Source organism: Balaenoptera ricei, chromosome 2 (genome assembly GCF_028023285.1).
Source record: "Balaenoptera ricei isolate mBalRic1 chromosome 2, mBalRic1.hap2, whole genome shotgun sequence".
NCBI lineage: Eukaryota > Metazoa > Chordata > Mammalia > Artiodactyla > Balaenopteridae > Balaenoptera > Balaenoptera ricei.
The window spans coordinates 84,226,154-84,252,573 of NC_082640.1; the positions used below are offsets into that span (position 1 = coordinate 84,226,154).

The following is a 26,420-nucleotide window of genomic DNA, read 5'->3' on the forward strand; positions in this document are numbered from 1 at the left end:
GCTCTCATATCAGGACTTTCTTTTACCAACCTCGAGAGATTCTCTTTGCCCATCTCCTTTGTTAAATTCCCTGTTTCTTCACATCATTTATCATCTTCTTTCCTTGTTTTGATGGAGATATCCTCCAGTAGGTTCCTGAGAAAAGATGAATGGGAAAAAAAGCATTTTTGAGGCCTTGCAAGTCTGAACAGTTCTTTCTTCTTTGTTATGCTTTATTTGATTGGGCATAGCATTGGTTGGAACTAATTTTCCTTCAGAATTTTAAAAATCATGCTTCTGTTGCCTTCCAGCTTCCAGTGTTGCTGTTTGAGAGGTATAGTGCCATTATGACCATGCTCTCCCAGCTTGTAGAGGTTTTAAGAATGTTCCCCTTATCCCGGTGTTCTAAAATTTCAAGATATCGTGGTATGGGTCAGTCAACTATAAATATTTAGTATGTCTCTCTAAAGGATAAAGACTTTTTTTGTGCAGGCAATTTGATGTGCCTGTTCAGTCTGAAAACTCTTGTCCTTCAGTTCAGGGGGATTATTTTATATTATTCCTTTTGTGTTATTTCCTTCCTTTCATATTCTCTTTTCTCTCTTTCTGGATCTCCCCTTATTCAGATGTGGATCCTTCTATACTGATCCTCTAATTTTCTTTTTTTTAATCCCCTCTTCTTTTTTTTTTTTTGTTTAAATTCTGGGTGGGGTGTTCAGCTTTAACTTAGAAATAATTTTTTCCTGCTATCACGTTTTTGATTTTCAGGAATTTTTTCTGATTCTATGAATGCTCCTTTTTAAATACATAATATTTCCTAAGTATAAAATGAATATATATAAAACTTATATATAAGATAATAATTAAACAAATGCACATGTATGTACCCACTACCCAGTTGAGACAAAGGACATAAAACTAATGGGTTACTATTTTCCTCTTGCATCTCCTCATTCCCCTCCCACCTATGCAACCAGAATCCTGAATTTTATGTTTTATTTCATTGCTTTTTTTAAAAAAATAGTTTCACAGGTGTAAATTCCCAAAGAATATAATTTTTATTTTTGAATAGTTTTGAACTTATAAAAATGATACCATATGGTTATTGAAATATACCTTCAAGATATTAAAAAACAAATTTGTGATGATATCAATTATGTACTTTTTAGTTAATGTATTCAGTAAGAAAAAATTACATTAAAAAAATCACAGGTTAAAGTTTAATTGTATTTAGTTGTTGTGTATGAATTAAAATTTCCATATTATACTTTACAAGGCAAGGATAGGTTTTCCAAGGACATCAGAATTCACCCAAGGCTTTTTGAGTTAATCTTTAGTTGTAGAACACTCAACTGTTTTGTGGTTGAATAATTACTTGGCACAGAGATAGTTAGTTGCTCAATAGTTGATGACATTATAGACAGGAGGACTGTATAACATTATAGGCAGAAAGACTGCGATCATGTGCGGTTTAGCAGTAAACTAATAAATAATGGTTTCAATGTAGTGAGGAATGTAAAAAATATTTGGAGGTATCTGCAGCAGCTGTCATGTAATATTAAAACATCTGTGATTTCTGTTAGAGACAAAGTCACAAGTACTGCTAACATCATTTTGGTATGTTTATATTCATAACAAATTTAGCATTTCCTTCAATTAGCAGTTACAAAAATAGAGAAGTAATTTTTTTCCCCCTACTCAAGTTCATTGTAACTCTGGGTCTTGGTTTTCTTGGTTTCTCAAGAAGCAGACCCCCAGGCAAGGATTTGAGTTCAAGTAATTAATATGGGCAATGCTCACAAAAAAATATACTGGATTTGAGGCAGGGAAGTGAAGGTGCTTTAAAAAGAGTGTATTATCATGCAGGTGATTAACAAGATTAAATCTCTGGCTAACTCTGGGAGTTAGTGGTCCTCACAACATTATGTTCCTCACACTTGTTCTTCAGACACATCACACATACACACATGGGTTGAAGGCTGGTGAGAGCAGAGCATTAATTCTCAGCACTTACAAACAATTCCTGGAAAACTCAGGCAAAGATATGTAGATGCTGTCAATTGGAACTGCCTCACTAAAATGCTAAGGCATGAGAGGATACAGTTGAGGTATCAAAAATATTTTTTATATCTTGAATTCTATCTGCAGGTGCCTTGGGTCAGAAGACCTCAGAACCTCTGGTCTAAAATCTGGACATTTAATTTTTTGTCTTCCACATTTAGATCTAAAACCTATGTGGAATAGTTTTTAGGTATGGTTTGAGGAAGGGGTCAGGTTTTACTTTTTCTGTATGGATATCCAGTTGTCCAGCACAATTTGTTGAAAAGCCTCTTGTTTCTCCATTGCTGTTTATTGCCACCTTTGTCAAAATCAAATGTCCATACTAGTGTGGCTGTGTTTCTGGATTCTTTTCTCTAGTCCATTGGTCTTTCCTTGTAGTAATGCCACCTTTGTTGCTATAGCTTTTAAATTGTCTTGATATCTGGTAGAGCAAGTCTTCCCATCTTGTTTTCCTTCTTTAAGATTATCCTGTCTATTTTTGGCCCTTTGTATTTCCATATAAATTTTAGAATGAGCATAATAAATTTTATAAAACAAACAGAAAACCTCTTGTGATTTTGATTGATATTTCATTGACTCTGTAGATCACTTTTGGGAGAATTGACGTCTTTACAGTTGAGTCTTCTCATCTATGAACATGACATAGTCTTTAATTTAGATCTTTTTACTTCTTTCAGTAATGTTTTATAATTTTTTCTAGAGGTCCTAAATATCTTTTGTTAGATTCATGCCTAGGTATTTGATATTTTTGATGTCGAAAATGATATGAATGGTATCATTTTATAATTATTACTGGTATATAGAAATGCAATTAATTTTTGTATATTGGGTTTATACCTAGCAATCTTAATAAACTCATTAATTCTAACAAGTCCTCTGTAGATCCTTTGAATTTTCTATGTGCATAATTCTATTATTTGTGAATAATGGCAGTTTTATTTCATCTTTTCTAACTCTTAAGTGTTTTGTGTCTTCTTTTTTTCTGCAGTATCTAGGACCTCCAGTATAGTGTTGAGTAAAGGTGGTGAGAGTAGGTATCTTTTCCTTGTTCCCAGTATCAAAAAGATGCCTTTCACTGTGTCACCATTAAGTGTGATATTTACTGTAGGTGTTTACTATAGATACTGTTTTTCAGATAAAGGAAGTTTCCTTCTTATTTGTAGATTGCTAGGATTTTTCTTTTTTAAATCACAAATGATGTTGAATCTGAGCAAATACTTTTTCTGCATCTAATGATATTATCATTATTTTCTTATTTAATAAGATGAAATATGTTGGACTTATTTTCAAGTGTTAAATAAATCTTGTGTTTCTGGAATAATCTCAACTTGATTGTAATGTATTGTCCTTGCTGGATTTGCTTTGCTAATATTTTATTTAGGATTTATGAGATCTCTGTGTTAAAGTGAGGCTTGGCAAATAATTTTTCCTTTTTTGTACAGGTATACCTGGTTTTATTGTGCTTTGCTTTTTTGTGCTTTGCAGATAATGCGTTTTTTAACACAGTGAAGGTTTGTTTCAACCCTGTGTTGTCAGATGATGGTTAGCATTTTTAGTAATAAAGTATTTTTAAATATTAAGGTATGTACATTTTTAAAGACGTAATGCTATTGCACACTTAATAGTTTTTCTCAAACTTTTTTAGATGTTTAGCCTTTTTTGTTTTTGTTTTTCTCAGCCTTTTTTGTTTTTAATGTATACATTTAACACTATAGATTTCCCTTTAAGCTTAGCTTTATCCCATAAGATTTTTTTAATTCCATAACTTTTGATGTGTATTATTTTTATTATTATTCTAAATACAAATTTTTCTAATTTTCAGTGTGATTCACTTTTTGATTCATGGGTTGTCCAGAGTATAGATTAGAGTCAGGCTCAGTTGTTTTGGGGTGGTGGTGGATGGTGCAGAAGTATTTTATTGGTGGTGACAACTTTTATTTTGCATTATTAAGTAAAACTTATCAGTAATTTTAGACTAATAACTACTGATACTGTTATGATAGCGACCGGTAGCTGTTGATAGTTACGTACCAGAAACCGTGCCTTCAAAAGCCTATGGGGCAACTGTTTTACAGAAGGGGAAACTGCAGCTTAAGAACTTCCCTGAGAATACAGATAGTCAGAAGGTAGAGCTGGGATTTTAACCCAGATGTTTTAGATTTCACAGCACCAAAATCAGCTGGCTTTGTATTTCATTGAGAAAATATTTATTGCAAGTGCATTCGTAGGGATGCTTTGAGGCCTGGGTTGAGTATGCATTCTTCTAGGAAAGGTTTATATAGTTTCTGCCAGGCACCTGGAGGCACACCCAGTTTAAACTAAATTCTCAGCTTGGAAGTTGTGCCACACAGTGTGCGCTTGGGTCTCATGAGGCCTGTTTTGTCATTACAGATGCCCAGCGGAGACTTTTTCCTTCGCTCAGAGTTCAGATGCAGATGAACCCTTCCTTACCATATTCCTTTTCAGAGAGGGTTTTTTCTTGATTTCATCCTTTCATTTAGCGATAGTCCTTCGGGGTCTTTTTCTTTGTGTTTTTTTTTTTATTTTTATGGTGTTATGCAGGCACCTCTGATCTGACTTATCACCTTGCGTGAACACCGTGTGTTGTCTCTATGTAGCTACTGTATTTTAAACTGAAGCTCTATGCCATTGGGTGTTGGTAGAGTCCCATATGACAGTCCATGCTCCCACTTTAGCATTTGTGTACTATGGATTCTTACGTGAGAAAATAGATGTAATCAGAAGAGAACTTTGATAAACTCCCACCACCTACCTGTATCTGTTCATCTCCCTACATCTGTGCATGTATGTTCTGCCTTCCCTTGGGTTGCCATGGATGAATGGTCTGCTTTTATACAAGGCCAGTTCTTCCACATGTAGACTAGATTCCGTTTGTCCTTGCTTACCCAGGGACCTCAGTATTGCAGTGCTCTCCTCTCTTCTCAATTAGTTTTCCCTTCTCCATTGGGGCATCACATTAGCATATGTTATGGACTGAATGTTTGTGTCCCCCCTCCCCATTCATATGCTGAAGCCCTAACCCTCCAAAGTGATGATATTTGGAGATGGGACCTTTTGGAGGTTAAGGTTAGATAAAGTCATGAGGGTGGCCCTCATGATAGGAACAGTACCCTTATAAGAAGAGATACCAGAGAGCTTGTTCTCTCTCTACCACATGAAGACACAGTAAGCAGGTTGCTGTCAAAAAGCCAGGAAGAGAGGTCTCACCAGAACCTGACCATGCTGACACTCTGATCTTAGACTTCTGGCCTCCAGAATTGTGAGAAAATAAATTTCTGTTGTTCAAGCCGCCCAGTCTATAGTATTTTGTTATGGCAACCTGAGCTGACTAATACAGCACAGCATACCGAATGTGCTATAATCTTGCCCATTCTAAAACAAACGAACAACAACAATAACAAAAACCATCTCTTGACCTTCTCTCTCAGTTTCTGTTAATTCTGTGCCCTCCTTATAACACCTCGAAAGGGTTGCTTATAGCTGCTGTCTCCAAGTTTTTCTCCTCATTTTCTATTGCAATTGTTATTCTCTTTACCCAGAAAAATCCTTCCCCCAGAGACCTGCGTGGCTTTTCCCCTTAACTTCTTAAATGTCACTGTCACTGTTTAAAGCACCCTTTTAAATTGCATCTCACCTACCACTGTACTTTCTATTCCCTTTGCCTGCCTTAATTTTACTTGTAACACTGTCAGTAGGAGTTTGTATTAGTTTTCTGTTATTGCGTAACAAATTGCCACAAACTTAGCAACTTAAGATCACACATTTATTATCTCAGCTTCCGTGGGTTTGGTGTCCGGACATAGCTTAGCTGGGTGCCGTGATCAGGGACTCTAAAGGCTGCAATAAAGGTGTCAGCTGGGATGAATTCTGACCTGGAGACTTGACTAGGGCAGAACCCTTTTCCAAGCTCACTCAGGTTGTTGGCAGAATTTATTTTTTTGTAGCTGAATGACAGGGCTTGTAGTCGATTTCCCTCATACATTCTTAATGTTTCTGATTATCTCCTTTTGCTCACCCAGTGTGTGACGTTTGTCTCTGCTGTGTGTTACAGCTGGCTAAACTTTGAGACTATTTTAGGATATATGGTCTTTTGACAGGGTCACTTGTTGCTTTAAAAACTATTAATGAGCCATGATAGATGATCATTATTCATTGTCTAAACATCTTCTGATTATTTGAACTCCCTAATGAATCTGAAAGATACCTTTGTGCTTCAGACAAAAATAAGTAAAAAGACTAAAAGTATGTCCTCTTAAATGGAGCAACTAGATTTTAAGCTCCTCAGAGGCGATTCTGTTTGTGCACTCCATAACGCCTAATACCTTTTTTCTCTGAATTTTTATTGCACACAGCCTTAGCAATTGATTATTGAGTATTTTTTTTCATTGTATTAGTCACGTTCCCTTAAGCTTTTAATGTTCAATTCTCCTAAGAGCTAAGTGTTTCACATTTCTGAGGGAAAGATAAGAATGCCTTTGAGATTGACATATATAAAATAGATAACTAATAAGAACCTACTTTATAGCACAAGGATATATATATATATATCCTATTATATATAAAATAGATAACTAATAAGAACCTACTGTATAGCACAGGGAACTCTACTCAATACTCTGTAATGACTTATATGGGAATAGAATCTAGAAAAGAGTGGATAACTGAGTCACTGTAATCTACCACTAGAAGGCATTTTCCAGCGCCTCTGCTACACATGACAGAATTTCAGCTCAGGTGTTTGGGGACTCAAATCCAATTACCTTCAGGATTTTTAATATTATAGTTCATTGAGTACTTTTGATGGTAAGATCTATTTTTCTAACAAAATAAATTTATTTATTTCTGTATTTATTTTTGGCTGCGTTGGGTCTTCGTTGCTGTGCGCGGGCTTTCTCCAGTTGCGGCGAGCCGGGGCTACTCTTCGTTGTGGTGTGTGGGCTTCTCATTGCGGTGGCCTCTCTTTGTTGCAGAGCACGGGCTCTAGGTGCATGGGCTTCAGTAGCTGTGGTGCCTGGGCTTAGTTGCTCTGCGGCATGTGGGATCTAGCCAGACCAGGGCTCGAACCCGTGCATCGGAAGGTGGATTCTTAACCCACTCTGCCACCAGCGAAGTCCCAAGATCTATTTTTAATGTGTGGTAAATTAAATTTTTAGAGGGCTCAAGAGTATTTTAACTTTTTATCTGAGCATAGAGTCTTACTTATTAAAGAGCCTTTTCCCCCCACAAGACATACCTGATTAAATCTTCAGCTCAAGAATTGTTTTTTTTGGTTTGCTTGCTAGGTGTTTATTTAAATTCTGTTTATGTTTCCATACAAATTTTGAAATTATTTGTTCTAGTTCTGTGAAAAATGCCATTGGTATTTTGATAGGGATTGCATTGAATCTGTAGATTGCGTGGAGTCCTAACCACTGGATCACCAGGGAATTCCCAGTATGGTCATTTTAACAATATTAATTCTTCCAATCCAAGAATGTGATGTATCTTTCCATCTGTTTTTGTCATCTTCAGTTTCTTTAGTCACTGTCTTATATTTTTTTTTCCCCCCAAATGTGCCACTTTTGCATAAGGATTATTTTGAACTAAAGGCAACTGAGACCCTGTGAGTTCAAGAGGAAATTTTGCCCCTCCCTTAACTACCTAGAAGAATTTAATTGAGGGTCTTTCCCAGAAAAAGAGTTATTACCAGAGATAAATTTTTTCTGAGTGGCCCATCCGTATGGCAGGGCAAACATCTAATTACCCAACATCTGCTCTTCTTCTTATAGTCCTGGAATTACCCTCCAGTCCTTGGAAGCCCCAGGACCCTATCCCATTCCTTAGCTTAGAATGGCTTAGACCTTTCTGTCTTTGAACCTCTCTTATATGTGGGGTGGGGTTCCAGTATGTATAAAATTCGATTTGATTTTCTCTTGTTAATTTGTCTCATGTCAATTTAATTCTTAAACAGCCAGAAAAATCTAGAAAGTTAGAGGGAAGTATTTTTCCTCCCCACAAGTCCTACAAGACTGCCCTCCCACACACATAATTTCAGAGGCCAGTTGCAAGCCCAGGTTGTTACCTATACTTCTGACCAATGGCTATAAGTTAGAGGTTTCCAAGACCCTCTTCCTTAGGTTTGATTAATTTGCTAGAGCAGCTCACAGAACTCAGGAAATGCATTTACTCACTAGATTACCAATTTATTATAAAAGGATATAACTCAGAAACAGCCAAATGGAAGATATGCGCCGGGTAGGTATAGGGAAAGGGGACAGAGCTTCCATGCGCTCTCAGAGCTTGCCACTCTCCTCAAATCTCCACTGTCTTATATAGTTTTCCAAGTACAGGTCTTTTACCTCCATAGATAGGTTTATTCCTAGGTATTTTATTCTTCTTGATGCAGTGGTAAATGGGATTGTTTCCTTAACTTCTCTCTCTTTCTAAAAAATATTTATTTATTTATTTATTTGGCTGCATTGGGTCTTAGTTGCAGCACGTGGGATCTTTGTTGCGGCACGCGGGATCTTTCATTGCGGCGCGTGGGCTCTTCATTGCGGTGCACAGGCCTCTGTCTAGTTGTGGTGTGTGGGCTCCAGAGCATGCAGGCTCAGTAGTTGTGGCACATGGGCCCTCTGGTTGTGGCGTGTGGGCTCTAGAATGCGTGGGCTTAGTTGCCCCATGGCATGTGGGATCTTAGTTCCCCGACCAGGGATTGAACCCGCGTCTCCTGCGTTGGAAGGCAATTCTTAACCACTGGACCACCAGGGAAGTCCCAATTGTTTCCTTAATTTCTCTTTGTGATACTTCATTGTGTCTGTATAGAAATGCAACAGATTTCTGTATATTATTTTTTAAAAAATTATTTATTTATTTATTTTTGGCTGCATTGGGTCTTTGTTGCTGTGTGCGGGCTTTCTCTAGTTGCGACAAGCGGGGTCTACCCTTTGTTGTGGTGCTCGGGCTTCTCATTGCGGTGGCTTCTCCTGTTGCAGAGCACGGGCTTTAGGCGCTTGGGCTTCAGTAGGTGTGGCACACGGGCTCAGTAGTTGTGGCTTGCGGGCTATAGAGTGCAGGCTCAGTAGTTGTGGTGCACGGGCTTAGTTGCTCCACGGCATGTGGGATCTTCCCAGACCAGGGCTCGAGCATGTGTCCCCTGCATTGGCAGGTGGATTGTTAACCACTGTGCCACCAGGGAAGTCCTGTATATTAATTTTGTATCCAGCAACTTTACCGAATTCATTGACGAGCGCTAGTAGTTTTCTGGTAGTGTCTTTAGGATTTTCTATGAATAGTATCATGTCTGCAAACAGTGACAGTTTTACTTCTTCCTTTCCAATTTGTATTCCTTTTATTTCTCTTTCTTCACTGATTGCTGTGGCTAGGACTTCCAAAGCTATGTTGAATAAAAGTGGTGAGAGTGGACATCCTTGTCTTGTTCCTGATCTTAGAGGAAATGCTTTCAGCTTTTCACTGTTGAGTATGATGTTAGCTGTGGGCTTGTCATATATGACCTTTATTATGTTGAGGTAGGTTCCCTCTATGCCTACTTTCTGGAGAGTTTTTATCATAAATGGGTGTTGAATTTTGTCAAAAGCTTTTTCTGCATCTATTGAGATGATCATATGGTTTTTATTCTTCAGTTTATTAATGTGGTATATCACATTGATCTGCGGATATTGAAAAACCCTTGCATCCCTGGGATAAATCCCACCTGATCATAGTGTATGATCCTTTTAATGTATTGTTGGATTTGGTTTGCTAATATTTTGTTGAGGATTTTTGCATCTATGTTCATCAGTGATAATGGCCTGTAATTTTATTTTTTTGTGATACCTTTGTCTGGTTTTGGTATCAGGGTGATGCTGGCCTCATAGAATGAGTTCAGCAGTATTCCTTCCTCTGCAGTGTTTTGGAATAGTTTCAGAAGCATAGGTGTTAAGTCTTCTCTAAATGTTTGTTAGAATTCACCAGGGAAGCCATCTGGTCCTGGACTTTTGTTTGTTGGGAGTTTTAAAATTACTGATTTCAATTTCATTACTGGTAATTGGCCTGTTCATATTTTCTATTTCTTCCTGGTTCAGTCTTGGGAGATTGTACCTTTCTAAGAATTTGTCCATTTCTTCTAGGTTGTTCATTTTATTGGTGTATATTTGCTTGTAGTAGTCTCTTATGATCCTTTGTGTTTCTGTGGTGTCAGTTATAACTTCTCCTTTTTCATTTCTGATTTTATTGATTTGGGCCCTCCATGGTATGTGTGTGTATATTCCTACAATGAAATACAACTCAGCCATGAAAAAGAATGAAATTTTGCCATTTGCAGCAACATGGGTGGACTTGGAGGACATTACACTAAGTGAAATAAGTCAGAGAGACAAATACTGTATGATATCACTTATATGTGGAATCTAAAAAATACCACAAACTAGTGAATAAAACAAAAAAAGCAGACTCACAGATACAGAGAACAGACTAGTGGTTACCATTGTGGAGAGGGAAGTGGGAGAGGGCAATGTAGGGGTAGGGGATTTTAAAAAGGGGGTTATTATGGGATTATATGAAATCATGTGTGTGAAACTTTTGAAAATTGTAAAGCATTATATTTGTTCAATAAAAACAAATACTGTTCATGTTTATGAAGTTTGTATCTGAACACTTTATATAATTTCTATTTTTTAAAATTTGAATGTAACTTAAAATACCTTGTTTTTTTTTCAAAACCATTTTTCTTTAATAGAGGATTACTCTTTTGAGAAAAAAACTGGGTTTTCTAAGGGCTAAGGTGAGAAGAATTTTTGAGGAGGGTGATTTTGGCAGGAAGGGAAGCAGCTGGCTACAGAATGTTCCCTGAAGCTTTTCCTCCTCTTGAGAGCGTGTCTCTGTACCTAGATTTAGTGTTTTGGTTATTTAAGGATTGGCTTATTGACCTTTATTCCCCCTTTAACATGGGAATATCTTTACTTCTTTAACATAATATGTATTTATTATTAAGAGGAACATGCAGAGAAAATGAAAATCTCCAGCCAAATAGCCATACCCCCAGTAAAAAAAAAAATGGCCACTGTTCTCTGTTTAATATATATTCTTTTAGACTTTTTGATGCCTTTGTAAACCATACAGAAGTGTGTGTGTGTACATATACTTTAAGCTGATTTATTCACTTACTGTATCATAGATTGATGTGTCAATACAGATATATCTTTTCTTTTTAAAGGCAACATAATTTTCCATTATATGAATGAATGTATACCATGGTTTAACTTAACCAGATAACTATTAATGAACATTTAGTGGTTCTAATTTTTTTCTATTGCCATTAAAAATGAACATCCTTTTATATAAATCTTGTTATGTCTTTTTTATAATTAACTTTATATGGTGTAATTAACCTAAAAGGTATAATTAACATAAAATGAAATTATTTTTTAAATGTGCAGTTCAGTGTATTTTGACAAATTTAGAGACCTATGTAATCACCACCACGATCTAGTTATTGGACACTTACGTCATCTCAGAAGGTTTCCTTTTACTTCTTCCCAATTAACCCTTACTCCTATTCCTAGTTCCAGATAATAAATAGCTGCTCTGCTTTCTAACACTATTGATTAGATTTTTCTTCACTAGAGTTGTATGTAAATGAAATTGTGTAGTATACTCTATTGTGTCTGAGTTCTTGCACTTAGCACAGTGTTTTGTGATTCATCTATGTTGTGTGCATCAGTAATTTGTTCTTTTTATTTGAGTTGTATTCTGTTTATATGGATATATCATAATTTGTTTATCCATTCACCTGTTGATGGACATGTAGGTTGTATGGAGCTTTAGGCTAAAATGAACAAAGCTACTATGACCATTCATTTGCAAGTCTTTGTATAAACATTTCACTTCTCATGGGTAAAAAATACCTATGAGTGGAATTGTTGGGTCACATGGTACGTTACAAAGATGTACCAGGCGCTTTCCAAAGTTGTACCATTTTGCATACTCACCAACAATGGAATAATATCAGTTGCTCCACTTTCTTGCCAAAATTTGGCATTGTCAGCCTTTTTAATATTAGCCATTCTAATAGACTGGGTAGTGGTGTCTTATTGTGGTTTTCATATGTATTTCTCTGATTTCTAATGATGTTGAGCACATGCTTATTGCCTGTCTGTATACTTTTTTTTTTGGTAAAGTGTTTATTTGTCCTTTGCCCATTAAAAAAATTGGGTTTGTTTTCTCATTATTATAGAATTATAAGAGTTCTTTGTATATTTACTACAATTGAAAGATAAATGTATTATAGATACTTCCTCCCAGTCTGTAACTTGCCTTTTTATTTTTTTAAACAATGTCTTTTGATGTGCAGAAGTTTTTAATTTTGAAGAAATCCAACATCAATTATTAAAAATTGGTTTGTGCTTTTTGTGGCCTAGATTTAAAAAATCTTTGTCTACCTTGAAATCACAAAGATATTTTACTATGTTTTCTTTTAGAGGTTTTATAGTTTTGACTTTTACTTTTTTTTTAGGATCATTGGCAGGGCTGTTTAAAATTATTTATTTTTTATTTATTTTTTGGCTGTGTTGGGTCTTCATTTCTGTGTGAGGGCTTTCCCCAGTTGCGGCAAACGGGGGCCACTCTTCATCGCGGTGTGCGGGCCTCTCACTATCACGGCCTCTCTTGTTGTGGAGCACAGGCTCCAGACGCGCAGGTTCAGTAATTGTGGCTCACGGGCCCAGTTGCTCCGCGGCATGTGGGATCTTCCTAGACCAGGGCTCGAAGCCGTGTCCCCTGCATTGGCAGGCAGATTCTCAACCACTGCGCCACCAGGGAAGCCCCTGACTTTTACATTTTGAGGTGGTTTTTTTGCATTTGATTTGAAGTCAGTTTTTCCCCAGAGGTATATCAAGATATTTCAGTGGCATTTTAAAAAGGCAATCCATTCTCCATTGAATTTCCTAGACAACTTTGTTGAAAATCAGTTTTCCATACATGTGTGGATCTGTTCCTGGCCTCTCTGTTTTGTTCCATTGTGATATATATGTGTGTGTGTGTGTGTGTGTGTATGTGTGTGTATATATATCCCCTTATGCTAATAATATGTGTCTTGATTGTTGTGGCTTTATAGTTAGTTCCAAAAACAAGTAGTTTCCTCTAACTTTTTACTTTTCTTTTAAAATATTTTTGGTGGTGTCAGTCCTTTGATTTCCATACAGATTTTGTCAGTTTCTACAAAAAAGCCTGCTGTGATTTTGATGCTATTTATTTACGTTGTATCTCTATAGAACAATTTGGGAAGAATTGTACATTAGTAACATTTGGTCTTTTTTTTTTTAATTTTTAAAAAACTAATTAATTAATTAATTAATTTTTGGCTGCTTTGGGTCTTTGTTGCTGTGTGCGGGCTTTCTCTAGTTGCAGCGAGAAGGGGCTACTCTTCGTTGCGGTGTGCCGGCTTCTTATTGTGGTGGCTTCTCTTGTTGCAGAGCATGGGCTCTAGGTGCATGGGCTTCAGCAGTTGTGGCTCGTGGGCTCTAGAACGCAGGCTCAGTAGTTGTGGTGCACGGGCTTAGTTGCTCCACAGCATGTGGGATCTTCCCGGACCAGGGATCGACCTGTGTCCCCTGCATTGGCAGGCGGATTCTTAACCACTGCGCCACCATGGAAGTCCCACATTTGGTCTTCTTATCTACGAATGTGGTACGTTTCTCTTTTTATTTAGGTTTTCTTTCTCTTAGCAGCGTTTCATAGTTTTCAGGGTACACAATTTAAGTTTATCTTCCTAATGTAAAAGGTATTTACAGAAATTACATTGCTAATTATTGCTAAATATAGAAATGGAATTGATTTTTGAATTTTGATCCTTAGTCTTATGACCTTGCTTATCAGTTCTAGCAGCCTGTTTGGGTAGTTTTCTTAGGATTTTGTGAATAAAGACAGTTTTACTTCTTCCTTTCTAATCTGTATACCTTTTATTTTTTTCCCTTACCCAATATATTGCAAGTACTAGGACCTCTGGTACAATGTTGAGTAGAATTGATGAGAGCAGACGTTCTTGTATTGCTCCCAATTTTATGGGAAGAGCATTGTCTTGCACCATTATATATGATGTAAGTTGTAGGTTTATTGTAGAGTCACTCAACTTGATCATGTTGTATATGTTCCCTTTTATTTTTCCTATTCCTATATGCTGAGAGTGTTGTTTTCCCCCATGAATTAGTGTTTCCTTTTGTCAAGTGCTGTTCCTGCATATAGTGAGATAATTATGTAGGTTTTCTTTTTCATTCTGTTACTATGATGAAATGCAATTATTGATTTTTCCAGTGTTAAACCCACTTCACTTTGCTGGGATAAACTCCACTTGGTCATGATTTGTTTTTTTTTAATATACTGATGGATTAGGTTTAAAGGTGTTTGCATCTTTGTTCATGAAAGATATTCCTGTATAGTTTTTTTATGTCTTTGGTTTTGGTATCTCGGTAATAATACTGCCCTTATACAGTGAGATCTTTTCCTCAATTTTCTGAAACACTTTGTGAAGGATTGGTGCTATTTCTTCCTTAAATGTTTGGTAAAGTTCATCAGTAAAGCCACCTGAGTCTCAGATTTTAGTTGTAGTTTTAGGGTTTTGTTTTCTGGTGAGAAGACTTGAAATTGTGAACTCAGCATCTTTAATGGATGTAGAGCTATTCAGGTTTTCTATTTCTTCCTTTGTCAATTTTTTTTTGAAATTGTCTTTCGAGGGGTTTAACATATTGTAGGATCTGTAGCCAGGTCCCATCTTTCAGTCTTGATAATGGTAATTTGTGTTTTCTCTCTAAATATTTTTGGTCTTTCTAGATAGATTATCAATTTTATTGATCTTTTCACAAATAGCTTTTGGATTCATTGATTTCTCTATAATTTTTGTATTTTATTTCATTGGTTTTTATTCTTCTTTATATCTCTTTAATATGAGTTCTCTTTGCTCTTATTTGATGCTTCAGGTAGAAGCTTAAACCATTGATTTGAGACCTTTCTTCTTTTCTGATGTGAGCATTTAAAACTATACATTTCCTTCTAAGCACTAATGTAGCTGCAACCCCCAAATTTTTATGTTTTGCTTTCATTTTCATTCAGTTCAACATATTTTAAAATTTGCCAGGCTTCCCTGGTGGTGCAGTGGTTGGTAATCACCTGCCAATGCAGGGGACACGGGTTCGATCCCTGGTCTGGGAAGATCCCACATGCCACGGAGCAACTAAGCCCGTGTGTCACAGCTGCTGAGCCTGTGCTCTAGAGCCTTCGAGCCACAAGCTACTGAAGCCCACGCGCCTAGAGCCCATGCTCCACAACAAGAGAAGCCACCACAATGAGAAGCCCGCACACCGCAATGAAGAGTAGCCCCCACTCACCTCAACTAGAGAAAAGCCTGCGTGCAGCAACGAAGACCCAGTGCAGCCAAAAATAAAATAAACAAATTAAAAAAAATTTGTCTTGTAATTTAGAAGTGTTTTTGTTTAGTTTATAAATATTTGGGAATTTTCTAGCTATCTTTCTTGTACTGATTTCTAGTTTAATTCTGTGTGGTTTTAGAGTTTTAGGTAGTAACAGGTGAGAATGGTGAGGCTGCTTCATTTGAGGGGGAAGCTGGCGGGAATGGGAAAAGGGGCTTGATTGCTCGGCTTGTGGAGGCTCTCTGACTTTCCTTTATGACTCCTTAAGGGCTCTCAGGTACCTCGAGGGTTTTTGTGGTACATAGTCTGAAACTACTGCCATAGGTCGTGCCGTAAATTTGGGAAGGTGAAGATGATGCTAAGGTGGAGAAAGTACTTGGAGGAAAGCAACTAGTGAGTGCACTGTTAAGTGGTTGTCTCAGAATAAGTACTTAAAGAGATATGTTGTGTAATTCAAATATCCGAATAAATGAGACCTTAGTGGAAACATACATTATGTAGTATAGATTGAGAATGAATACTAAGATGGAAAAAAACAGAAGTGTTTGTCTAGTCCAGGTGAAAATATTTGGACCGATACGTAATTTCATTGTTTTTTAGAGATTGAGATTTTTACATAAATGTTATCAATTTTTTATTTTCCTTCATGTACTTTTCACCATAGAGGATGAAGCACTATAAAAGATAGTTCCTGTTAAATAAGATAAAATTATTTAGGCCTTTAACAAAATTCTTAGAACTAAGTAAAATGATAAAGTCAGTGCCTATTGTTATACCTTTAAATTTCTTAAGTGGGCATAGAAGTGGTTCCCAAAAACTGCCTAGATGCCCTCTCATCATTTAGAGTAGGAATCAGAACACTATGGCCCATGAACCAAGAATGGATTTTACATTTTTGAAGGGTTCTAAGAAAAAAAAAAACAACCCAAGAAGAATCTGTGTCACAGGCTGTGTGGTCCACAAAGTCTAACTTAACTTGGCCTTTTACAGGAAGAGTTTGCTGAATCCTGACTTAGAGTAAGAAGCAATTCATATTTAAAAAGGGTTTGTCTCATCCTTTTAGATCTCTTCAAAAAGGAGATGATAACAGTGACAGATAACATGGCTTCTTTCTTATCCAGGCTAGCACCTGGTTCCAGAGTCTTTTCTTTACAGTGACCCTTGTGTATTGAAGTGGGGGAATTTGGCTTCAATCTCTGTTTGAAAAGCACCTTTGTGTAGAGAAGATTGATAATGAGCACACTGACCATTTATTTCTCAAGAATGGTATTATTTAGAATAATAAGCATCATTTTAGGTTTAGTTTTGTATTATATATAGGTCACATTTTAGTTTTTATATATAGCTTAATTTTTTTTTCACACACACACTATTTTATTTTTACAAGAGATAAATAAACTGACAGCAACAGAGCTTAATTTTTAAAGCTTCTTCAAACCACTTAAATTTTGAAATGTGTAGATACAAATTAATTTTATATTGGCCTATATATTTTCACAGGATGATTGTCTTTTGAAAGTGTGGTACCCTATGACTGGTTGGAAGTCTTCAATTATACCTCTGGATCATCATGAAGTGGAAAGGAGACAGGCGTCTACCCAGTTTTCCTTTGTCTATTTGGCACATCCGCGAGCTGTGACAGGTTTTTCATGGCGTAAAACTAGCAAATATATGCCCAGGTTAGACAACTGTGTCATAGAACTTCATTTTGTATTACTTATATGTTCATAAAAATAATGAAAACAAAGGTCCTTTTAATTGACAAGGTGGCAATGGAGAGCAGAGGTTCTGGGCGTCAACTGCCGGACTTCGGATTCTGCTGTTGTTACCAGCTTTGTGAGCTTTTGACTAAATTTCTTAAGCTCTCCATGCCTCTGTAGAATGGGGGTAGTAGTAGTACCTACCTCAGAGAGTTGTATGAGACTGAAATGTGTGAGTGCTTGTGAATGCTTATACAGACCTTTGCACATAGTGTGCGCCCAGGCAGCATTAGCTGGTATTGTCAGTATCAGCAGCAGCAGTAGATTCTAGGAAGGAGACGTTTGCAAGTAACAGGAAAGCACACACTGAGGGAGAATAAAACATAGTAATAAACTGTCAGTAATATGCATTCTGGGAAGGCATATCATATACATACAGTGAATAAAGTGGCCAAGTTTTTCTTATCTTAGGGCTATCAACAGAAACTTCTCAAAGGATTTATTATAAGTTTTTCTTCATTGTTACAGCATCTCTTAAAAGTGTGACAGGATGAGAGAGTGTCATGGACATATATACACTACCAAATGTAAAATAGATAGCTAGTGGGAAGCAGCCGCGTAGCACAGGGAGATCAGCACGGTGCTTTGTGACCGCCTGGGGGGGTGGGATGGGGAGGGTGGGAGGGAGGGAGATGCGGGAGGGAGGAGATATGGGAACATGTGTATATCTGTAGCTGATTCACTTTGTTATAAAGCAGAAACTAACACACCATTGTGAAGCAATTATACTTTAATAAAGATGTTTTAAATAAAAAAAAAAAAGTGTTTAGAAGATTAAGCAAACTACAAAACAGCCCATACCAATGATTCCTGTATTATATATACAGTTCTAAAAATGCTTGCTTAGGAAGGGTTATTTCATCTGCTAAATATATCTGAGCACTGTTTGCACTTGATGGGAAATATAGCACACCTATTATGGAGGTGCTCAGTAAATGATAACATGGGGAATTTATACATTTTTGGAATCTAAATAAAAGGTTACTCTAGCTTAATCTGTTTAAGTTATTTGCATCTATGGAAAACATTTGCAGAACACTTTACCTTTGACTGAGTCAGATTCTGTGTAAGCATTTTTTTAATGGGAAAATTTTTTTTGTTTTTTGTTTTTTTTTTCACGATTAGTGGTTAAACCACTTCAGCTGCTTGATGCTGTGACATTTTTGCTTAACTTAATAGAAATTGATTTATAGTTTGAAGTTATAGTCTCCTTACAGTTTTATTATTAATAAATTTGTTTACCTATTTATAACTGTTTAGGTTATAAGAAGGATAAAACAAAATGCTGGACCTACTGCCATAAACCACGTAGTTTAATTATAATTAATGATCTTTTATTATGGTCATTCTGCAATTTGTAATGACAGAAATGTAGGTTTTCTTTTGATGTTTAGTTTGTTTTGTTTAGGAGATACTAATCCTCCAGAGCCTTGTTTTCAAGCAGCACATGTATAATCTGGCATTAATTTCTGTTTCCTTCGTCAGGACCATTTCCTAGTTTTTATGATGTTCACAGCCGTACTGTACGTGATTTCAAGCTCTTCCATTGATACTCTTTCTCCACACAATGTAATTTCTAAAGCAATTGGAAGCATACTATACTGTCATTTAGTTTAGCTGTTCAAGACATAAGTTTAATGAATTAAGGTGAGTGTCAGGGACAGTTAGGTTGTTCTTATTTTATGGTAACTGATTGCACCCTATGTCCAGCCTACCACCTTGCAGGTCTGAGCAGGTAATAAATGGGGTTTGGTAAGAGTGTGAAATAGTCAGTAGAAATCCATTATCATTATTGGAAAAATAACTACACGTAGATCATACTGTTTTGCGTTAATGTCATCTTTAAGGATGAAGAACTAAATATTAATAGCCTTTAATTTTTCATGTCATTGATACTTATAGTAACTTTTGCTCATTTCTCTTTATCATTAGAGGTTCTGTCTGTAATGTGTTATTAACTTCATGCCATGATGGTGTCTGCCGGCTATGGGCAGAAACCGTATTACCAGAAGACTGTCTTTTGGGTGAGCAGATTTGTGAGACTACCACTTCCAGCACTGCCAGCAACCTTACTCATGCTGGAAGACACAAAGACAGAGTACAACATGCTCTTGAGGTACTGTATTATTTAAAATGGTAAATGAATCTTGAAGATAATGTGAGTATGGTGGGGATTCATAAGCTAAGTTGCAGATGGTGAATGGTACACATAATGACGAAATTAATGGCAAAGAATTCTCACTTATTTTATGTCACTTAGAAGACAGATACAGACAGTAATGATCTCAGATATGTAGTCTAGATAAATAGTATAAATTTAATTCTTTCAATTTGCATGTTGAGTGTGAAAATCTATAGGAGTAGGCAGCTTTGATTAATAAAACATGTAAAAGTCTTTGAAATTGGTTGTAATTAAAAATATTTTGTGGGGAATTCCCTGGCAGTCCAGTGGTTAGGACTCGGTGCTTTCAGTGCTTGGGCCTGGGTTCGATCCCTGGTCAGGGAAGTAAGATCCCACAAGCTGTGCGGCGCTGCATGCATGCATGCATAAATAAATAAACTAAACCACAGCAATCTTTAAAAAAATAAACAGATAAAAATAAAAATATTTTGCTTTTGTTTCACGAGGATTAAATTTTACATTTATTTTTCTAATTAAAAATGACTATTATGAATAAGAATAAAGGTGTTAAGATATTAAGTGAACTTATATAATTGCACAGTTTTCATGGTTTAATATTTTGAAAGTGAAATAATTTTTCTAGCTTTTAAATACTATATATAAAACAAAAGTGCTTTCTAAGAAATTATATTATTTATAATATAGTATGAACTGTTGTGCCCATTATGATTAGGGAATAAAATGAGATAAACACATTATTAAAAATTACCAGAAATTTATTATAGTAAACCTAGATTGCTAATTTTCTTGATTTTTCATGTGACTTTATTACACAAAGAATATATGCTTATTCTACAATTAGATTAGGAAAAAGAAAAAAAGTGTAGAGTTTATAATCCAACTATTCCACTATGTGTGTTTGTACATTTTTTTTTATTTACAAGATTGAGATCATATTATGCAGTAATGTTTTATAACTTGCTTTTTATACTTAATGTGTTATAAACATCTCTGTACATTACTAATTATTATACTTTTACATTGCACGTTTACATTAACACTTTAATGGTTGCATAGCCAAAATGGTTTTGCAGTTTCGGCAAGCAGAAGTATTTTGGGGGTTTAATAGGCTAAGGATGTGGTCCTTTAAAGTTTTATGTAAAGTAGTCCTGCTCTGATGCTATCTGTGATTGAGTACTATTTATACAGTTTTTTTCAACATTTAAAGCATAAATGAAATTAAAGCAGAAGTCAGAACAGTTAGAGTTATAATATGTTTTGCTATTGATTGAAATTTAGTGGGAAAAAGTACTTCATTTACTAGATGTTTACAATAATTTATATATACTTGTGTAACATTTTATCTTTAAATTACATATGAGCTTTTGGAGACTAAGGGCTTTTAGATATCTTTATATCCTTCATGTTATCTAATATATTTCTTTTCAAGTGTTTGTTAAATCGAATTACTAACTGCTACATAAAATAAAAGCAAAAATATAATAATATGTAATCAGGGATTTGACACATTTTTGCTGCCTTTTAATAAAATGTTGTCAATTAGTGATGTTAAAATTGTTTTTAGTAGAAAAATGCGCTATTTTGCTTTCTAATGTCCTTTCCTATAAAACCCCTAACTGCAAGGTCTATATAATTCTATATATACTTAAATTATACATTTTGTTCCTAGGAGAAGATAACCGACCAATATAGCACAGCCTTGGCAATCTAATTTAAAATAATGATAAATGTCAAAGATCGAGTGAAAATAATTTGATAGGTATAATCAAAGAAATAAGCAGGGAGACCAGAGACAGAGGACACACCATAGAACTGATACTGTTTTTCACATGAAAAGGGACAAGGGCTGCGGAATTGAAAGGAAGGACCAGATGTTTTACTTTACTGCAGAAAGAACTGAGAGGATGCCACATTTTATTTAATTGATTGCAAGGAACAAAGGAAAAGAATGGTATATTATTATTAAGCATGGTATTGTTAAGTGACAGAATAAGGAATCACTGTGTGGTGGGGTTATGGTGTGGAGAAAAGATTGTACTGAGAGTTGACATGGTCCCGTGTCAGAATAGTTCAGATGATGGAGTATGCCAATACAGAATTTTTATCATAGGCACATATCTCAGTTTGAACAAATTCCACAGGTCAACACTTTCATGAGGTCTTTCTTGGCTACTCTTATCTAAGTTAAGGTTCCCCTTGTTATTCTGTATTTTTGTACCCTCTTTTTGTCTTTATAATAGAGGTTATATATTAGATTATTTAGCTGGCTATTTAGTTCTAAGTGAGAATTTTGGGGAGGAATATTCTTCCTGGTAGGAAGATTTGGAATTTTTTTTTTTTTTACACCCTTATGACTGGTAAATTTCGTCTCAGTACTGGGATATCCTGAAAAAACTAGAGTTTGGACTCCTAATCTTTATAGGGGTTTCTGCAGATAATATTAATAAGTGTTTTTGAGCATCTACTGCCTTGAACTATAAAATTTGCAAGACCAGTGGAGAATATATTAAGTTGTTCTATTGTAGTTAAAGTTTCCTTTAAGATGGTCAGGTTTTACAGAGAGGAAAATTGTAAAATCCTTAATAATCAAAAGTACTTTGATCAGCACTTATTAGACTTCCTAGACTTGGATTTAGTAATTATTTTTCTATTTTAGACAATACACCATTTGAAAAATTTAAGAAAAGGACAAAGGAAGTCTTCCATTCTTGTAACTCACACTGAATTAATGCATGACCAGATGGCAACGCATGAAGTTCAAAGACACATTTCCCATCATGCAAATGCACTGTGTCATTTTCACATTGCAGCGAGCATCAATCCCGCCACAGGTAAAGGATAGTAAAGTTTTATTTCTTATCTGCTGAAGTAAGATAAATAAATAGAAAAGTGGGACTACTTTTATAACCTGTTTCTAATTTTATGCTAATACTCCATGTTTCCTTTTAAAATACTTCTTAATTGGAACAGAAATGTAAGGTGCCATTTCTTAAATTGAGACTATGTGATCCTTGGGGAATAACTTCAAATAAGTATTTTTGAGCACCATTGTTTGTCTAGAATATGGCAAAGTTTCTAGGTAATTAGAGCTTTAGTTGAACCTGGAGATGAACACAAGTGGTGGCAGTCTGGTTAATTAGTGTGATTTCCCACCCTTTTGTATTTTCACTATTATTCTTTCTTCTCAACTCTTCTTTATAACTTTATCTAAGTATATTTTTGCATAGTTTTTCTTATATTTCAGCATATCTTGTTTTGTACCCTCATAGACTTTCTTGTTCTACACTTCGGGAAAGATAGTTTTTCTTCTAACCTTGATGTTTTCTTTTTGCTCTTTTCCTCCTATGTCGTTGAGAAGTATTTTGAGGCAGGTTCATTGTTGGCAAGAGCATATTTAAAGCTTCTATTTAAGGTCATTGTTTTCTTTCTGCATGAAAAACATATGACAAGGCCTATTAGTTTCATATTACATTGCTGGAAGAACTATATTTGTATAAAGTTATAGTTACGTTTTATTGAAATGGAAGTCTATTGCTTCAGGGTGCAGAGGATTTTATTTTTAAATATTTATTTATATCATGATGGTATTTAGCAAACACAGTTCCAAAAGAGTGATATCTGGATGCTTCCCCCACAGTATCTTTTTCTTTCTATTGAATGGATTATTTATAATTTGATTTGGGATTAAGGAGATTTTTTTTTTTGAATTATACTGTTTTACGTGAACTGATCTATAGCGTGAATTTCAGTTACCCCACGTGGAGAAAATCTGCTATACTTAGAAGTTTGCTTGCCTTCCTGTGTTCTTTCTTGGCATTATTTTCCCCCGACTTTTGAGGAAAGTTTAAAACAGTCAGAAAAGTTGGAAGAATAGTACAGTGAACACTCATTTCACACACTTTGATTCAACAATTGCTAACATTTTGCCAGTTGCTTTATTCTCTCTGTATATACACACATATGTATGTTTATATGTGGGTGTGTGTGTGAGTGAAATTTTTTCTTAATGTTTTCAAAGTAAGTTACACATATGGCATATCATCCTTACATACTTCAGCAAGTATCTCCTAAGAATAAGGAAATTGTCTTACATAATCACAATATCATTATCATACCTAAGAAAATTAGAAATAATTCCATAATCTGTGATATTCAGTTCATATTTAAATTTCAGTCATCTCAAAAATGTCTTTTAGATTTGCCTTTCTGTTTTGTCTTTCTGTTCCCTCATCCCCAAACCAGGATTCAATAAAAGTTTGTGCATTTGGTGTGTTTCGTTTTTAAATTAGTAATTTAATTCCATATGTCTATGCCATTAGTTCATTTACCATTGAATTCAATTAAAAATTTCAAATCATGCTAGAGTTATGTTTACTTTTTGTTTATCACATTTTCTGTGTAATGGAATTAGTCTTTATAGGCACATGTAATATTTTAAAAGACATTAGAAATTCACATTGAAATTTTATCTTTTTTGATTCTACAGATATTCCAAATGTCTTGGTTGGCACTGTATTTAACATTGATGATGGAAATGGGGGCTTTGTAGTTCATTGGTTAAACAACAAAGAATTTCATTTTACATCATCTACTGAAATATTTATGCAGCAATTACGAAAACTTTCTGAAAAGCAGGTAGATCATGAAAACGACAAAGGAGATAGAGAAGATGAGGAACGTTCACAGGAGGAAAGAGAGAGGGGTTTACGTATGAAACTAGACCATGGTTAGTATCCTGTGTTCAGATTTTCTTTTTTACAAGCTGACAGCTTTTTGTGAAACCACCTTTGGTTTGTAATCTTTCCTTCCTCCCCTCCTTCCTTTTCACTTTTCCATTAATTCCACAGGTCTTTACTGACCATCTACTATGGACCATCTACCATCTAACTTTGCTTTGTTATAACCTATTGCTTTCAGTAATATATTACTTTGGAAGCCATGCTTTTGGGGGGGAACAGGTTTTGCTAATAATGGTAATAATAAAGATAATGTGATAGTGTGAATGAAATTTTGATTCATCTAAAACTAAGAAATGTAGTAATTTTCAGTTCAGACCAGAAAATAGTTTCCTTCCTTGTTTTTTTTTCCTGGCCATAAGTTGGAAAAGGGATTCATGATTTCTAAAGTTAGTATGCTATTTATTGATAGTCTAGTATGTAAATGAATTTCTGTAGTATAGTCTAGTATGTAAATGAATTTGATAGTCTAGTATGTAAATGAATTTTCTATAGTATTTCTGTTAGTATGTACTGATAAATTTATTTTCTGATTTAGAATTATCCCTGGATAGAGAATCTGAAGCAGGTACAGGATCATCAGAACATGAAGATGGAGAAAGAGAGGGAAGTCCTAGAACCTGTTCACGACCTGGTGTACCAATGCCACTGCCTACAGTCCTGCTTGATCGGAAGATCGAAATGCTGCTAACTGAATGGAATAAGAATCCTGACATGCTTTTTACTATACACCCGGTAGATGGTACCTTCCTAGTGTGGCATGTAAAGTATTTGGATGAATATAATCCTGGAATATTTAGACAAGTCCAGGTATATTTTAATGATGAAGCAATTTTTACATTTCTTAAAAAAGTAAAACAGATGCTATTCAGATTTAGCAGGTTTTCAGAAATACTCAATGATTTTATTTTTGATAAGCAACTGAGAAGAGAATAACTTGCTACCAAAGGGGGGTCAATGACCACAGATTTTATAAACTTGATTAATTTAAGTAAAATGAATTTGGCTTTGAAATGTGATACTGAGTACTTGAATGTATGTGTATTCATTTTTTCTGGGAATTCACAATATTTTGAATAAACTTAAGAAACTACCCTAAAAATGTGACTCAGGATGAGTCCCTTCCACTTCTTCAGTTTTATTAATTAAATCTACTATCTTTATTGGTTATCATTCTGAACAGTATTTGTTTAGATTTATGGTTGTAGTCATCTAGATGTACAGGCAAGTTTCAAGTTTCAAATACTTGAAACTATTTCTTCAGTTTTCTCATAGGCGATGAATAGAGATATGATACTATATAAATAGAGGAAAAGGATTAGACCATAATGAGGTCGAAAATGATATATTTTGCTAGGAAGCTGAGGGTTGACATTTTGAAAATGGAAGTATTTTTAGAAGACTTTGAGAGGAGGCAGACTGCTTACACTGAATCATGTAATTGTGTTTTTCAGGTTTCTTTTTCTTCTCGGATTCCTGTTGCATTTCCATCTGGTGATGCAAGCTCTCTTAGTAAAAATATCATGATGTATGCCTGTATAAATGCTACAAATGATTCTCACCACACTCTGTTACATGAAGACATGATGGCTGAATGCAGTCCTCATGGATCACAGCTGCATTCTGGACCACACAGTACAAATATGAACATTTTAGCTCCCACAGTAATGATGGTCTCTAAACACATAGATGGCTCTTTAAATCAATGGGCGGTCACTTTTGCTGATAAGTCTGCCTTTACCACTGTTCTAACTGTATCTCACAAATTTAGATATTGTGGTCATAGATTTCACCTCAATGACCTGGCATGTCATTCAGTTTTACCATTATTATTGACATCATCTCATCATAATGCTCTGCTGACTCCTGAATCGGATTTTCAGTGGGACTCAGACAATAAATTAAGTAGATTAATGGATCCTGTAAGACACATAAAGGGTTCCTCGAAACAGCCTCTCAGAAATGCAGCAACACGTACATTTCATGACCCGAATGCCATCTACAGTGAACTTATTCTGTGGCGCGTGGACCCAATAGGACCTTTGTCATACACTGGAGGAGTATCAGAGTTGGCGCGAATTAACTCTTTACATACTTCAGCCTTCTCTAATGTTGCTTGGCTTCCAACTCTTATTCCTAGTTACTGTCTTGGTAAGTGTTCATTTTAATAGTGAAATTAATAAAAGCTTTAAGACAGTTATTTATATATAAAATGATTTATATTTGTCATTAGGAAGATTTTTAATAAGTATTCAGAATGTAAGCATCAGACTTACGTTTAGAGTTTCTAGACTTTTGTTTTTCATCTTTTCCCTCTCAT

At 35.4% G+C, this 26,420-nt stretch overlaps 1 protein-coding gene across 2 annotated transcripts in view; it reads left to right on the forward strand.

Annotated features, from left to right (window-relative positions):
- The window catches only part of DMXL2 (Dmx like 2), a 151,295-nt gene that overhangs the window by 41,596 nt on the left and 83,279 nt on the right, over window positions 1–26,420 (forward strand). For both annotated transcript variants that reach the window (XM_059913301.1, XM_059913302.1), the window contains exons 7-12: window positions 16,962–17,140; window positions 19,154–19,337; window positions 22,021–22,195; window positions 23,851–24,090; window positions 24,639–24,910; window positions 25,555–26,251. In XM_059913301.1, the coding sequence (XP_059769284.1) occupies window positions 16,962–17,140; window positions 19,154–19,337; window positions 22,021–22,195; window positions 23,851–24,090; window positions 24,639–24,910; window positions 25,555–26,251 (1,747 nt within the window). The remainder of the gene's footprint in view (window positions 1–16,961; window positions 17,141–19,153; window positions 19,338–22,020; window positions 22,196–23,850; window positions 24,091–24,638; window positions 24,911–25,554; window positions 26,252–26,420) is intronic.